Source organism: Sapajus apella, unplaced genomic scaffold, assembly GCF_009761245.1.
Source record: "Sapajus apella isolate SASKATOON/1434 unplaced genomic scaffold, GSC_monkey_1.0 scaffold29, whole genome shotgun sequence".
NCBI lineage: Eukaryota > Metazoa > Chordata > Mammalia > Primates > Cebidae > Sapajus > Sapajus apella.
The window spans coordinates 8,341,897-8,354,659 of record NW_022436969.1 but is presented as its reverse complement, the minus strand read 5'-3'; the positions used below and the strand labels follow the sequence as shown (position 1 = coordinate 8,354,659).

General features: G+C 46.0%; 1 protein-coding gene across 1 annotated transcript in view; it reads right to left on the bottom strand.

Moving 5' to 3' along the window:
• Window positions 1-935: 935 nt before the first annotated feature.
• TMEM241 (transmembrane protein 241) overlaps window positions 936-12,763 on the bottom strand; it is a 135,797-nt gene continuing 123,969 nt past the window's right edge. The window contains exon 15 of the mRNA XM_032293205.1: window positions 936-1,445. Within this exon, the coding sequence (XP_032149096.1) occupies window positions 1,385-1,445 (61 nt within the window). The 3' untranslated portion in view covers window positions 936-1,384. The remainder of the gene's footprint in view (window positions 1,446-12,763) is intronic.

The window sequence follows — 12,763 nt, the reverse complement described above, 5'->3', positions numbered from 1 at the left end:
ATGCTCATACACAGGTCGGGGTGGGCCATAAGCAAGCCAGCATTGCAGCAAAGAAAGGACAGACCCAGAGGAGACTCCAAGGATATAAAAACATGAATGAAACAAAACACAACAAAGCCTCACCACAAAAATGATAACCGTGGGAGGTAATGCATTTGTTAGCTAGATTTAACCATTTCACAATGCATATATACTTCAAAACATTGTGTTGTACATGATAAATGCCTGTTTTATCTGTCAACTTAAAAATAAAAATGAGAAGGGCCAGGTGCTGTGGCTCATGCCTGTATCCCAACACTCTGGGAGGCCGAGGTTGGAGGATTGCTTGAGCCCAGGAGTTTGCGACCAGCCTGGGCAACACGGTGAGATCCCCATAAAACAATACAAATAGAAAAAATGAGCTGAGTATGGTGGTGCACACCTGTGGTCTCAGCTACTCTGGATGCTAAGGCAGGAGGATAGCCTTAGTATCCTCCTGCCTTAGCATCGGCAGGTCAAGGCTGTGGTAAGCTGTGATCACGCCACTGCGCTTCAGCCTACACGACAGAGTAAGACCCTGTCTCTAAAAAAATTAATTAATAGGCCAGGTGTAGTGGCTCACATTTATAATCTCAGCACTTTGGGAGGCTGAGGTGGGTGGACCATGAGGTCAGAAGTTTGAGACCAGCCTGGCCAATATGGTGAAACCGCATCTCTACTAAAAATACAAAAATGAGCTGGGTGTGGTGGCGAACACCTGTAGTCCCAGATACTCAGGAGGCTGAGGCAGAAGAATCACTTGAACCTGGGAGGCAGTGAGCCGAGATTGCACTGTTATACTCCATCCTGGGCAACAGAGTGAGACTGTGTCTCAAAAAAAATAATAATAATAAATAGAATATTTTTAATTTTATAAATGAAAAAAAATTTTAATTAAAAAATTTTATAAACTAAACAAATTTAAAACTTCATAAATGAAAAAAAATTGACAACCAAACCCCTCAGGCCCACTACCTCGCACCGAAAGCCATGTTTGGGAGACAGCAGCTGGTATCCACAGGCCTGACGCTCAGTCCAGGCAAGCAGAGCCAGCCCGTGAAATCCTGTACTTCCTGTTTCTGCAGAACCAGCTACAGCACAGTTGAGAGAGGTTCTCCAAACGGGAAGACAGAACAGACAGCTCCTCTACAACGGCCTGCAGACCCCCAGAAAGGGCGCTCCTGGAAGCAGCAGGGCCTCGGCCTCATCAGCCAACACCACATTCACTTGGGTGGGGCAATGGCACTGCCCACCTGGCCTCACTGTCCTTGCGTTCCTCTTTCTGACACTCTCAACAGGGAGCGATGAGGCCGGGGCGACGTTCTCCCGCAGCAGGCTGTGAGTCTCCTTCTCTTGGCTGCCTTCGTCATGAGCCCTTCCGCTCCGAGAAAACCAGCAAGGCTTCTCCAAGTGCACCGAGCAGGAGGCTGCAAACAACAGCAGGAGGTCAGCTCTCTGATCCCCAGGGACCCCATATGCAGGGCAAGGGGTGCCTCCCCTCACTCTGCAACTGTGACTCATCACCAGCCCGGACTGCCATGCTTCCAGGTCAAGTCCAGGAATCGCTCCTATCACTCGGGTGCACAAGGGAGGTGAGAGGGCTGGGAAGCGGGGCTGGATAGCTTCCCTTAGGGAAGGAGGTGACACGACCCACACATCCCGGCCAGGTGAGGGTGATGCACTTGGGTTAGTGCTCTCTGGCAGAAACAGTCTTCTGGCAGGAGGGCTTCTCGTAGAGCCCTCTGGTGCTGTTGGCTAAAGAGGGCTGATGGGTAGGAAATCATGCAGGTATACATACACTTAAAATTCAGGTGATGATCTCAGGAACTTTTCATTTCATTTAAACTATAGAACATTTAAAGGTGAAAATACAAGTGGGGGATCATAATTTTCCCACCAGCACAGAGAGAAACATGGCCAGTGATGTGAAAATGAAAAAGCAGTGGGAGAACTGGAGACAGTGAGGGAAGAAGAGCTGAATATTTTAATATGCCTCGAATGTAATACAGCCAGTCTCTCCGCTTTCTATTTTGAACCTCGCCGTAGACAGTCCGGTGACTATCTGAATCCTGTCAGTCTTCTGGGGCCTGTGCTGGGCCATCTCCAAGGGGCCATGGTGGTGGGTGCCTGATGGGGAGAGCCACCTTTTCAGAGGTGCCAACAGCCCTTTTAATCAGACCCTTTCCTTCCCTTCCACTCCCATCCACCTATCCAACACCCCAATCCTTCAGATGCTCACTCTTGACACACAACCAGGCCATGGCGCCTTCGTATCTTGAACGTTTGGGGTGCTGAGTGTATGACATACATATAGGCTACATTCCTGGTGAAATGTTCCTTTGGTGGGCGACCCTGACATGCAGGTAACTCACACCATTTTCCACTTCAGTATAGGAATGAACTGACTATGCGTGAGAATATAAAACAATATGCCTTAAAATCAGGCCAACCCAAGTTCAGGCTCTGGCGCGGGCCTGTGTTAGTCAGGTGATCTAGTGTGTGGTTTCAGCCTCAGTCTCTCCATCTGCACCATGGGAGATAATCGCATCCAACAGTCTCTGTGAGGCTTAGAAATAACACATCAGAAGCAACCCACCGCTGTGTTTAGCCTATGATGGACAATCACTAAAATAGGATTATTAATATTTTCTAGCCGACTGCCCTCTGAGAGTAGCAATCCCCTCCTCAGTGGCCCTCCAGGTGGGCCACCCAACTTCTGCCTGAAGATGTCTAGTGAAGGGCGTGTCGTGTGGAGCGAGACAAGCCTGTCCCATGGATGAGTGGCTCTGGTCACTGCATTTACATGCATCTCCATGCGCATCTCACTCATGGAAACCACTGGGGTTGGCGGGGACTGGACGAGACATGTTCCTCCCCGCTGCTGAGCCCAGTAGCCCTTCATCACACTGACCCTACAGCGGCAGTTTCTTACAGCCTCTCCCGCAAGGCCAAGATCTGCTCTCTGGAGCAAGAGAGAACAAATGTACTCCTTCATCAGCTTAGAGATGGAGAATCCCCCCAAACACCGTGATCTCCTCTCTGGTGATTAAATGCCTCTAGGGGAGGGCAGCAGGAGACAGTTGTCAGTCAGTACGGGGGGCTTGGAGGATGTCCCCCACCTGGGGTCACAGTGGGGATGGAGGAGAGGGAGCCGAGGGAGATGGATGCCTGGTACCTTACTCCAAGATAGGATGTACTTTCCTCTTTCCTTCCTACAGAAAGAAAACTAGAATAGTGAAACTAAGTTCATCGATCCTACCTAACTCACAATAATGTAGCTGGAATGAATGGCCATGTTATGAACTGAATAACTATCTGTGGACTTCCCCAGATCTGTAATCATCATTTTCAGCACTGCCTCTGACAGAAACTGTGGCCCAAGTTCCCAAAGACCCTATTTGGAAACAAGGCCCCTTTGTGAAACTGGGAGCCTGCTTGTCGCTTGTCTAGCTCAGGACCCCAGATGCTGAAGGGTCCTATCACCTCTCCTCTTTGGAAAATACATGACTGTGAAGGAGAAGTGTTCTTTTTGCACACAGGCTTACCTCCAAAGACCTGGCTTTTCCTTTTAAGTGACTGCTGTTCCTCTCTGTAGCCCTTCAAGAGTACATACGCCACCCTGCCAAGTACCCAGGCCATGCAGAGTCACTGCGACTGGATGCAAGGGTTGCCTGGGGCTTTAGGTTTGGGAGGGTTTTGTTCCTGCAAATGTAACAGGGGGCTCGGACATTTTATACACTTTCCACTAATCCTTCTTAATCACCAGGGAGAAAACCAGGGTAGCGGTTGGCCCCTTGCCACTTTTACTCCCACAGCCTTAGAACAATGCCGGAGTGTAATAACCTTGCATTCTGTCCCTTCGCCTGAGCTATTTTACGACACACCAAAGCAGCTTAGTAAATGCTAAAAATGAAAACAAACTTTGGTTCAGTTTACTGTTAAGAGAGCCAGAGAGGTGAGCTTTGATGTTGTTTTCTAAACAGCAGGAAAGGCTGACATGGGTCCAGGAATCTTAATAGCATTACAACTATTTAAGTCAGAGCTTGACTGAACTGTTTGCAAATCTTGTAATCCCCATCATTCCTGAAATGAACAAACTTCATGTAACCAAGGCATAAACATCAGATTGCAGGGCACACATGGCCAGAAATATCCATCACTGGCTTCTCTTCCAGAGGTTTATTTTCAGCGCTTCTCCAGCCCTTCTCTTTTCTCCTGTGGGGGACTGAAGGCTCCGTTTAAATTTTACATTTATTATTGTGGCTATTCAATTAATTCCTGTTGAGCCCAGTAGAGAGAGGACGGAGGCTGCATCCTTCACCTAGCTGAAGGTCCCACACCTAATGCAGCACTCAGTAAATACTGATTCAGTAAATAATTACACAAAGATTATATAAGTTATAATAATGATCTTTAAAGATCATTTTCTAAAGGCCCTTCGTGGTGTTGGTGAGGTTTGTGCTAGGCTCAAGTTCAAGTGATCCTCATGGCTGATAAACTGCAATCCGTGGCAAGCTCAGTGAATGACGTGCAGAGGAGAAAATGTGGTCATGGAACCCTCAGAACAAAGAAGTTGCATTTGGTTATTCCTTTCTTTCCTTGTCCCGAAACTATTCCAAAGAAAAAGGCGACTTTCCCTGTCTGTAAAAGGAGATTCAGAGAGGAGGCACCATAATTAATTCCACTTGACAGGGACACTGCTCTCAGGTCAGAATCCTTCTCTTTTGCATGCTTCTAATCTCCTTTGCTGAATTTTGAAATAGAGGGAATTAATATATACTATAAAACTGTTAATTAAAAATGAGTAATTAAATAGGAATCTGGATATTTAAATTACTGGGTTGAAATAGATTGTTTTTATAATAATTGGCTGGACAAGAGCAGTTGTATTTAATTAAAGATTTAAAAACTGACCAACATAGGCCGGGCACAGTGGCTCATGCCTGTAATCCCAGCATTTTGGGAGGCCGAGGCGGGCAGATCGTGAGGTCAGGAGTTCGAGATCAGCCTGACCAACATGGTGAAACCCCATCTCTACCAGGAATACAAAAATAAGTTGGATGCGGTGGCACGCACCTGTAATCTCAGCTACTCAAGAGGCTGAGGCAGGAGAATCGCTGGAACCTAGGAGGTGGAGGTTGCAGTGAGCCGAGATCACGCCACTGCACTCCAGCCTGGGTGACAGAGCGAGACTATGTCTCAAAAAAAAAAAAAAAAATTGACCAACATTGAGTACTTAGGTTTATAATTGTTCTTGGATACAATATTTTGAAGGCTGGCCACTCAGTGTTGATTCAGTAAGTATTCAACACTAGGTCTACAGACACAAATGTGAATAAACACACCCTTTCTCCTAGAGCTGCTCACAGCCTGGTGGGTGAGATGGCGCCGGCCACCTGTCACTCAGTGCAGCAGGTGCCTACGGAGCCAGATACAGACACAGAGGGGGTGGGAGGAGCAGCTGAGGGCCTGACACTTGAGCTGATCCAAAGCTCTGATTTGATGAGCAAGTTCCTTGAGATCCTGCTGAAATTTCAAGTGGCATTTTCTCCACTAGCTCCCATTAAGTTTAGACCAGTGATTCTCAACTGGGATTTGACATTTGGCAATGTCTGGAGACGTTTTTCATTGTTACAACTGAGGGGGTGCTACTGGCATCTAGCGAGCGAGGTTCAGGTTTGCTGCTAGACATCCTACAAGGCACAGAACAACCCCTCAAAGCAAGGAATTATCTGGTCCCAAATATTAATAGTGCTTTAGGTGAGAAGCCCTGTTTTAGATGGCCCATTTTGTGTAGCTAAGCTATTGTCCATCCAAGCAGGAGGATAATGACATATATATTTGAGCACGGTGATCTCCCTGGAGTCAGGGAATGTGTCTTTCTTACTTCTGTACCCTCAGAGCCCAGCTCAGCCCTTTGGTGGAATGCATGAATATACAAATACATGGATGCAAGGCTGCTGGCTAAAGCAGGGTCCTCCAGTCTCAGCCAGCCTAGGCTGGTAGAGGCCATGGTGGATTGGAGAGCACACGCCCACCGCGTGAGGAGGCAGCCTCTACTCATTCCAGCAACTGCTGCTGTGTGCAAATGCAGGCCCAACATTAGCAGCTGCTCCACATTTTCAAAAGAATCTGGAAATCTGGATTTGTATGAGGAAATCACCCAATTTCAAAATGGTGACGGCTAACTTAAAATTTGAAAAGAAAATGACAAGAAATAGTAACTATAGCGACACACACAATAGGTCCAAACAAAATAGGCCTGCAGCCCCTGCCCTTTGTGACTTCTGATCAGGGTAAAGTCCCATGCCACAGGGATCAGCCGCCCCTGCCCGGGCTCTGAGAGCTGCTCACCCAGTCACACTTGAACACACCTAGTGTACAGACAAGGCAGATCAGCTCTGTGCCAGACACAGAGCTGAAGCACAGTCCACTCTTCTGGTGGTTCCCTTTGTGGTTGGAAAATTCTTTAAGGCTGAAAACACACCATCTTTAACCTCAGGAGTCCTCAAAAATCAGGAAATTCCAAAGTCAAGGCTCCTTTTGCAATAATCACACATTCTGTTTCCTTGATTTGGGTACACACAGCCTTTCTTTCCATTTTGCTCAGGACATACCATTAGGTTCACAGGATGTGAAACAGCCCAGAGACATAGCCTCTCACAGATGCCTGCCTCCTTACTATTCCCACTCAGCATTTCCTCACACTAGAGAATGTCTTACTGTTAGCTCTCACTTTCAGTTCAATACCTGGGTTTCTTTGGATCATTTTAAAATTTTGTACAAAATGTGGTCAATGGAGGCTAACTTCTAAGGGAGAAAGATATTGTCAAGAATTTAGGGGCTGGGCACAGTGGCTCATGCATGCAATCCCAGCACTTTGGGAGGCCAAGGCGGGCATATCACTTGAGGCCAGGAGTTCGAGACCAGCCTGGCCAACATGGTGAAACCTGGTCTCTCTTAAAAATATGAAAATTAGCCGGGTGTGGTGGTGTGTGCCTGTAATCCCAGCCACATGAGAAACTGAGGCACGAGAATTGCTTGAACCCAGGGAAGTGGAGGTTGCAATGAGCCGAGATTGCGCCACTACACTCCAGCCTGGCAGATAGAGCAAGACTCTTATCTCCAGAAAAAAAAAAAGAAAAAAAAGCATTTAGTCTAGGCTGGGAGTGGTGGCTCCCTCCTGTAATCTCAGCACCTTGGGAGCCTGAGGGTGGAGGACTGCTTGAGGCCAGGAGTTTGAGACCAGCCTGGGCAACACAGAGAGACCTTGTGTCTACAAAAAATAAAGAATTTAGACAAACACTATGAAAGTTAAGGATTCAGAAATTTGGGGAAAAGTCTCAAGAATTCATATATATATATATAACATTATATACATTATTATATATATAATTTATATAATGAAATGTAATTATATATAACTTATGTAATAAATATATGTAATTCTTGTTATATAACATAAAATAAGATGTTATATATGTTACATATATACATTTTATGTTATAATAAAATATACATAATTCTTGTTCTAGAACATATATAAAATAAGAAGTTATAAATAAATATAAATTTTGTTATTTTATAAGTAAAATATACATTTATAATATATAATATATTATAAACATATATGTTATATATAACATATAAAATTATATTATACATATATCATCTAAATTACAAATTATATAATATCAATTATATATAACATATATAATACATATAATTCTCTTTTTATATAGAAAGAGAGGGAGGGAGAGAGGCATGAACATATATACATATCTCAGGATGCAAAGGTTTCTTCTCTGGGCAACTGGGTTTTGGGATGTCAACCTGCCCATCACTTGTGTCACCCCTCCCCAGAAGGACAGGTGCAGAGGAAGAAGGAGGGAGACAAATTAGTTCCCTGCTTTAGAGCCCCAGCTTCTGGTTACAAATCATTGAATCTCCACTGGCTGCCCTGTCTTCCCAGGTGAGAGGGGCTCAGTCCTCATCCAACCTCCAACTCAGCCCATCTAAGCCTCTCCCTCTACACAATGCCCAGTTCACACTAGCTCCAGGGGTGCCCTTCCAAGCACTCCTGGCCTCTCTCCTTCCTTCAGTCTTCTTATTCACTGGGCATTAAAATAGTTTCTATCTGATCCATCCCATGAATTAGCTTTCTGATTTCCCCTTCCCTTGATAACCCCTTAAGTGTTGGATATCTTGTATTTCTTAATAGTTTCCACAAACTTTGCAAACAGCAGTCACTCAATAAATATGTTTAACTGATAGGTAATTATAGAATTATAGCTATGGTATAAAAAACCTATGACAATGAGACTTTCCTCCCTAAAAATGTCTGCTGGACATTCTTGGTTTGCAGGTCAGTCCCTGAAGAGGAATTAGGACTGTCTTGTCTTGGGTGATGCCTTGTTTATGTCCTGTGCCATCAAATCATTTACATACTCTTTATGGAGGACCACAGTGGTGGGATGAGGAACATTTAAGCCAGTTTCCCTTACAGCTCCCTCATGAGCTTTCGCCTGTACATTACCTACACTGCTGTAAATCCCTGGTGTTTTTAAATTCAGTTCTATCAGGTTACAGGGCTTTGCACACACAGAGACCTGGGTTTGAAACCTGGTCCAACTGCTTAGTAGCTATAAAATCCTGGGAAAATAAGTATCTCTGGACGTCAGCTTCTTCATCTTTAAAATATGGATGACTTGGAAGAGTGTTGTAAAAGTAAATGAGATTATATTGATGTAAGAAATGTCTGAGGCACAGTAATTGCCCAATAAATGGTTAGTTGTTATTATTAAAAAGAACAGGAAGACACAGCAGGAGGAGGAAGAGGAAGGTGTAGGAACATTTCCTAATTTTTATTTTCCTTCCATTTGTTTTCTTGGGGCAGGAAATGCCCCCACTGGCAGCTCTTGAGAAAGGCTGGAAATCTCATTTTCTGAGTGCAGTGAGCAAAACCATTCATTTCTGTCCATCGAGGATGATTTAGATATGGACCTGCCTTCAGGCAGGGCAATGAGCAGCTACAGACACTGCAGAGGCAGTGATTTTTTACTTTTATCCAAGAATGGTTCCTGGCACATATGAAGCACTTGGTAAATGTCTGTTTATTGAATGAACCCCTTCTAGCCCAAGGCCACACAACATGCAAGTTCACCTCCTGGACTCCCCATCATGGTGTTCCACAGGGCCACTGGTCCTGCCCCTCACATTTATCCCATATGAATCTCCTACTGATGCTCAAAAATAATACTGTTGTTTCTGTGGCTACGTCAGCACCGAAGGCCTGTATCCACAGGAGAATCCTGGGAGAGGGGAGGCTGTCCTGGGCATACCTGGGCACCAGAGCTGAACCCCACCAGCCAGCACGGTGGTCCTTGAGTAAAGCAAGTGACAACTCAGCAGGTCTAACTTGCAAACAAATACAAAAAAAGAAGAAGAAAAAGAAGATGAAGGAAGGGGAAAGATCAGCTATTAGGACTACTCTGATGGCAGGCATGGGAAGAAATACTTATTTTCTAGAGCTAGGCTTTATTTGAGCAAAGCTAAGCAACACTACACTTTTTCTTTCCTGATAATACTGGCAAAGAAATATAAAAACCAATGTAAAATTTGCCTGCACTTCAATTTTATAATGCCATACCATGGGTGAAAAAAATCTGCCAAATAACATATAGGAACTAGAATGGAAATAAGCATAATCTTAAAGTGGTCCTAGGCTTTTTTAAAACAAAGGACAGAACACCAGTGAGCAGCAACAACAATGTGACTTTTTCTACATAACATGCAGCATCCATGATTGAGGCCAGGCTGCACCTGGTCACAGCGAAGGAAAGAAAACACCAGCCCAAGGACTAGACTGTGCGTGATGTGTGGGAGGGCTGCTCGGTGTGGTTTCATTTCAGAAACACTGTTGTGGCTGGGCCTCCAGATCTAACACCTCCTTCAGAGAACAGCGCCCACCTACGTTGGGGTACACATCCCTGGCCAAATGCAGCACTGTTCTCGCCCTTCAACTAAACCACGGTGACATCTGGGAAGAGAAGTTGTAGGGAGTGAAGGATGAGCCACTTTTGCTTTTTACTTGATCTATTTCTGTACTGTTTAAAATGTCTTATAAATAGCATGCATTACTCTATTGCTTAAAAATACATACATATATATTCCCCAAATTAAAGCATGCCTATTCATCAGCAACAAGCTGTTTTAATCATTTAAACTCTCCATTACCTCCTTCCTCACCTTCACCTTCTCTGCAGGCCACAACCCAAATCCTTGGTAACAATCAGCTATTGGTTTGACTATTAGTAACTGGAATAGCTAACATTCTTAACTCTCCAATGGGCAGGTCTTGTGTAGAGAGTTCAGGGTGAAACCCACCCGATCGCTTCATTCTTGTCCTCATGTGGTCATAACCAATGGGTCCTTGAACGAGAGTCACATGGTCCTAATAAGTTCAGAAGGCCCATTTCCCCTCACAGATGGAGAACCCCGAGGCCTGAGTGGAAGGCAAGCCAGGGCCACTGGCCACAGCTGGGTCCTCTCCAATAGTAGTACTTTCTCTGCATGTCCCTGTGTTACTCATTGCCCAAACCTCCCTTGTGAGTCATGCTCTGAGGGCTACAGGGCAGGGCAGTGTGGCCTTTTCCAGGAGGCATGTCCTGAAGCTACCATCACAACTGCCATACCTACCTCCTGGGGCTCCGAGTCCCCGCTGTGTCTCCCCACAGCCATGCCCCCCCTGCCTCAGCCATCCTTCTGAAGAGCCCACCTGTCCTTCCGGGTCTGCCCTGCTGAACACCACCGCACACCCAGCTGTCTCCTGAAAACCCCGGGGGCCTGCACACCCCTTCCGGGAGGGATGCAAACCCTGATGGGCAGAAAGGAACGAATGTGGTCCCAACAGTCAGAACCGTCAGGGCTGAAATTAGCAAGGCGGAAAAAAAACAGCTAGCAGCGCTTGCACAGGGTGTAGCCAGGGAAGCCTCTCTGAGGTCACCTTGATGTGAAGTCCTGGGGGATGAGCAGTAGTGGCCAACTGAAAGCAGGGAGGAAGGAGTCCAAGTCAAGGTGATAGGTCAGAAGCTCTGAGGAGACATGGGTGTGCCGTGGCCCCTCCCTGAACCTCCAGGCTGATTTGGTGAACAACCTATTCCTGTATCTCTACTCTGTGGTCCAACAGGCACCTCAGCCTTCATACATTCAAACCAACGCCCAATACACCTCCACCACCACCACCTTGCCAAACCCTGCTCTTCACACAACATTTTCCATCTCAGTGAAAGGCAACCTCCTTCTTTCAATTACTTGGACCCAACACCTAGAAGTCAACCTAGGCTCCTCTCTCTCAAATCCTAGTGCCTCAGGTATCCTACCACCTCTTCCCACCTCCACTGCTACAGCCGGTCTCAGCCATCATCATCTTGCACCTGGATCACAGCCAGAGCCCCTGGTCTTCCTGCTTCCTCCTCACCCCTCCACTGCCTATTCTCCATGCAGCAGAGGGATGCATTTTTAACACAAGAGCAAGTGACCCCTTGACTTCTCTGCTCAAAATTCCCAATCACTTCCCATCTCATTCAGATAAAGCCGGGCCCCTACGATGGCCTTCATGGCCCCACATGGCCTGCGGCCTCCTCTGCCGCTGCTCCCGCTCTGGCCTCGGTGCCCACAACCCCTGGTCTCGCTGCACCTGACACGCTGCCCCTCAAGCCAACCAAGCATGTTCCCACTGCAGGGCATTGGCACTGCTGTCCCCAGCATGTCCGTGGCTCACTCCCTCACCGCCTTCTGTCTCTGCTCAGATATCTTAGTGAGGCTGCGCTGTCTTTAAGCAAATGGGCAGTGCATTCTAAACAGGATCATCTGGAGCTTGTCTAAGAGAAAGTTAATGGAAAGATCAAAGAAATGAAAAGACACCCAAACACAGAACGTGCTCTGTGTGTGTGTGTGTGTGTGTGTGTCTGCGTGCGCGTGTAACACACACACACACACACACACACACACACACACACACACACAGTTGCCCCTCAGTACCCACAGGGAATTTGTTCCAGAACTTCCTGTGGATACCAAAATCCATGGGTTGTCAAGTCTCTGACATAAAATGGTGTAGTGTTTGCTTACAACCCATGCACATCCTCCTGTATACTCTAAATCATCTCTGGGTGACTTGCAACACCTAATACAATGTAAGTGATATGTAAATAGTTGTTATATTGTACTGTTTAGGAAATAATGACAAGAAAAAAAGTCTGTACATGTTCAGGACAGATGCAACCATTGTAGGCCTAAACTACATTTTTGACCCACAGTTGGTTGAATCTGAGGATCTGGAACCTGTTCATGCAAAGGGCTGATTGTGTGTGTGTGTGTGTGTGTGTGTGTATTTTACTAAACATTACGTACATATTACGCATACACACACACACACACACACACACACACACACAGGGGTTGACCAACAGTGGCTGCTGCTGGGTGGATGAGTGTGGGTGACGTTCCGTTTCTTGCTCTGCATGCTGGTTATGGTATACAGAATGGTTTGTTTGTACAAGTCCATCAAGTAGTTTATTTATGATATACTTCTGAATTTGTGTTTATGGGTCAATACAAGTTTTTTTTTTTTTTTTTTTTGAGATGGAGTCTCACTCTGTCACCCAGACTGGAGTGCAATGGCATGATCTCAGCTCACTGCAACCTTCACCTCCCAGGTTCAAGTGATTCTCCTGTCTCAGCT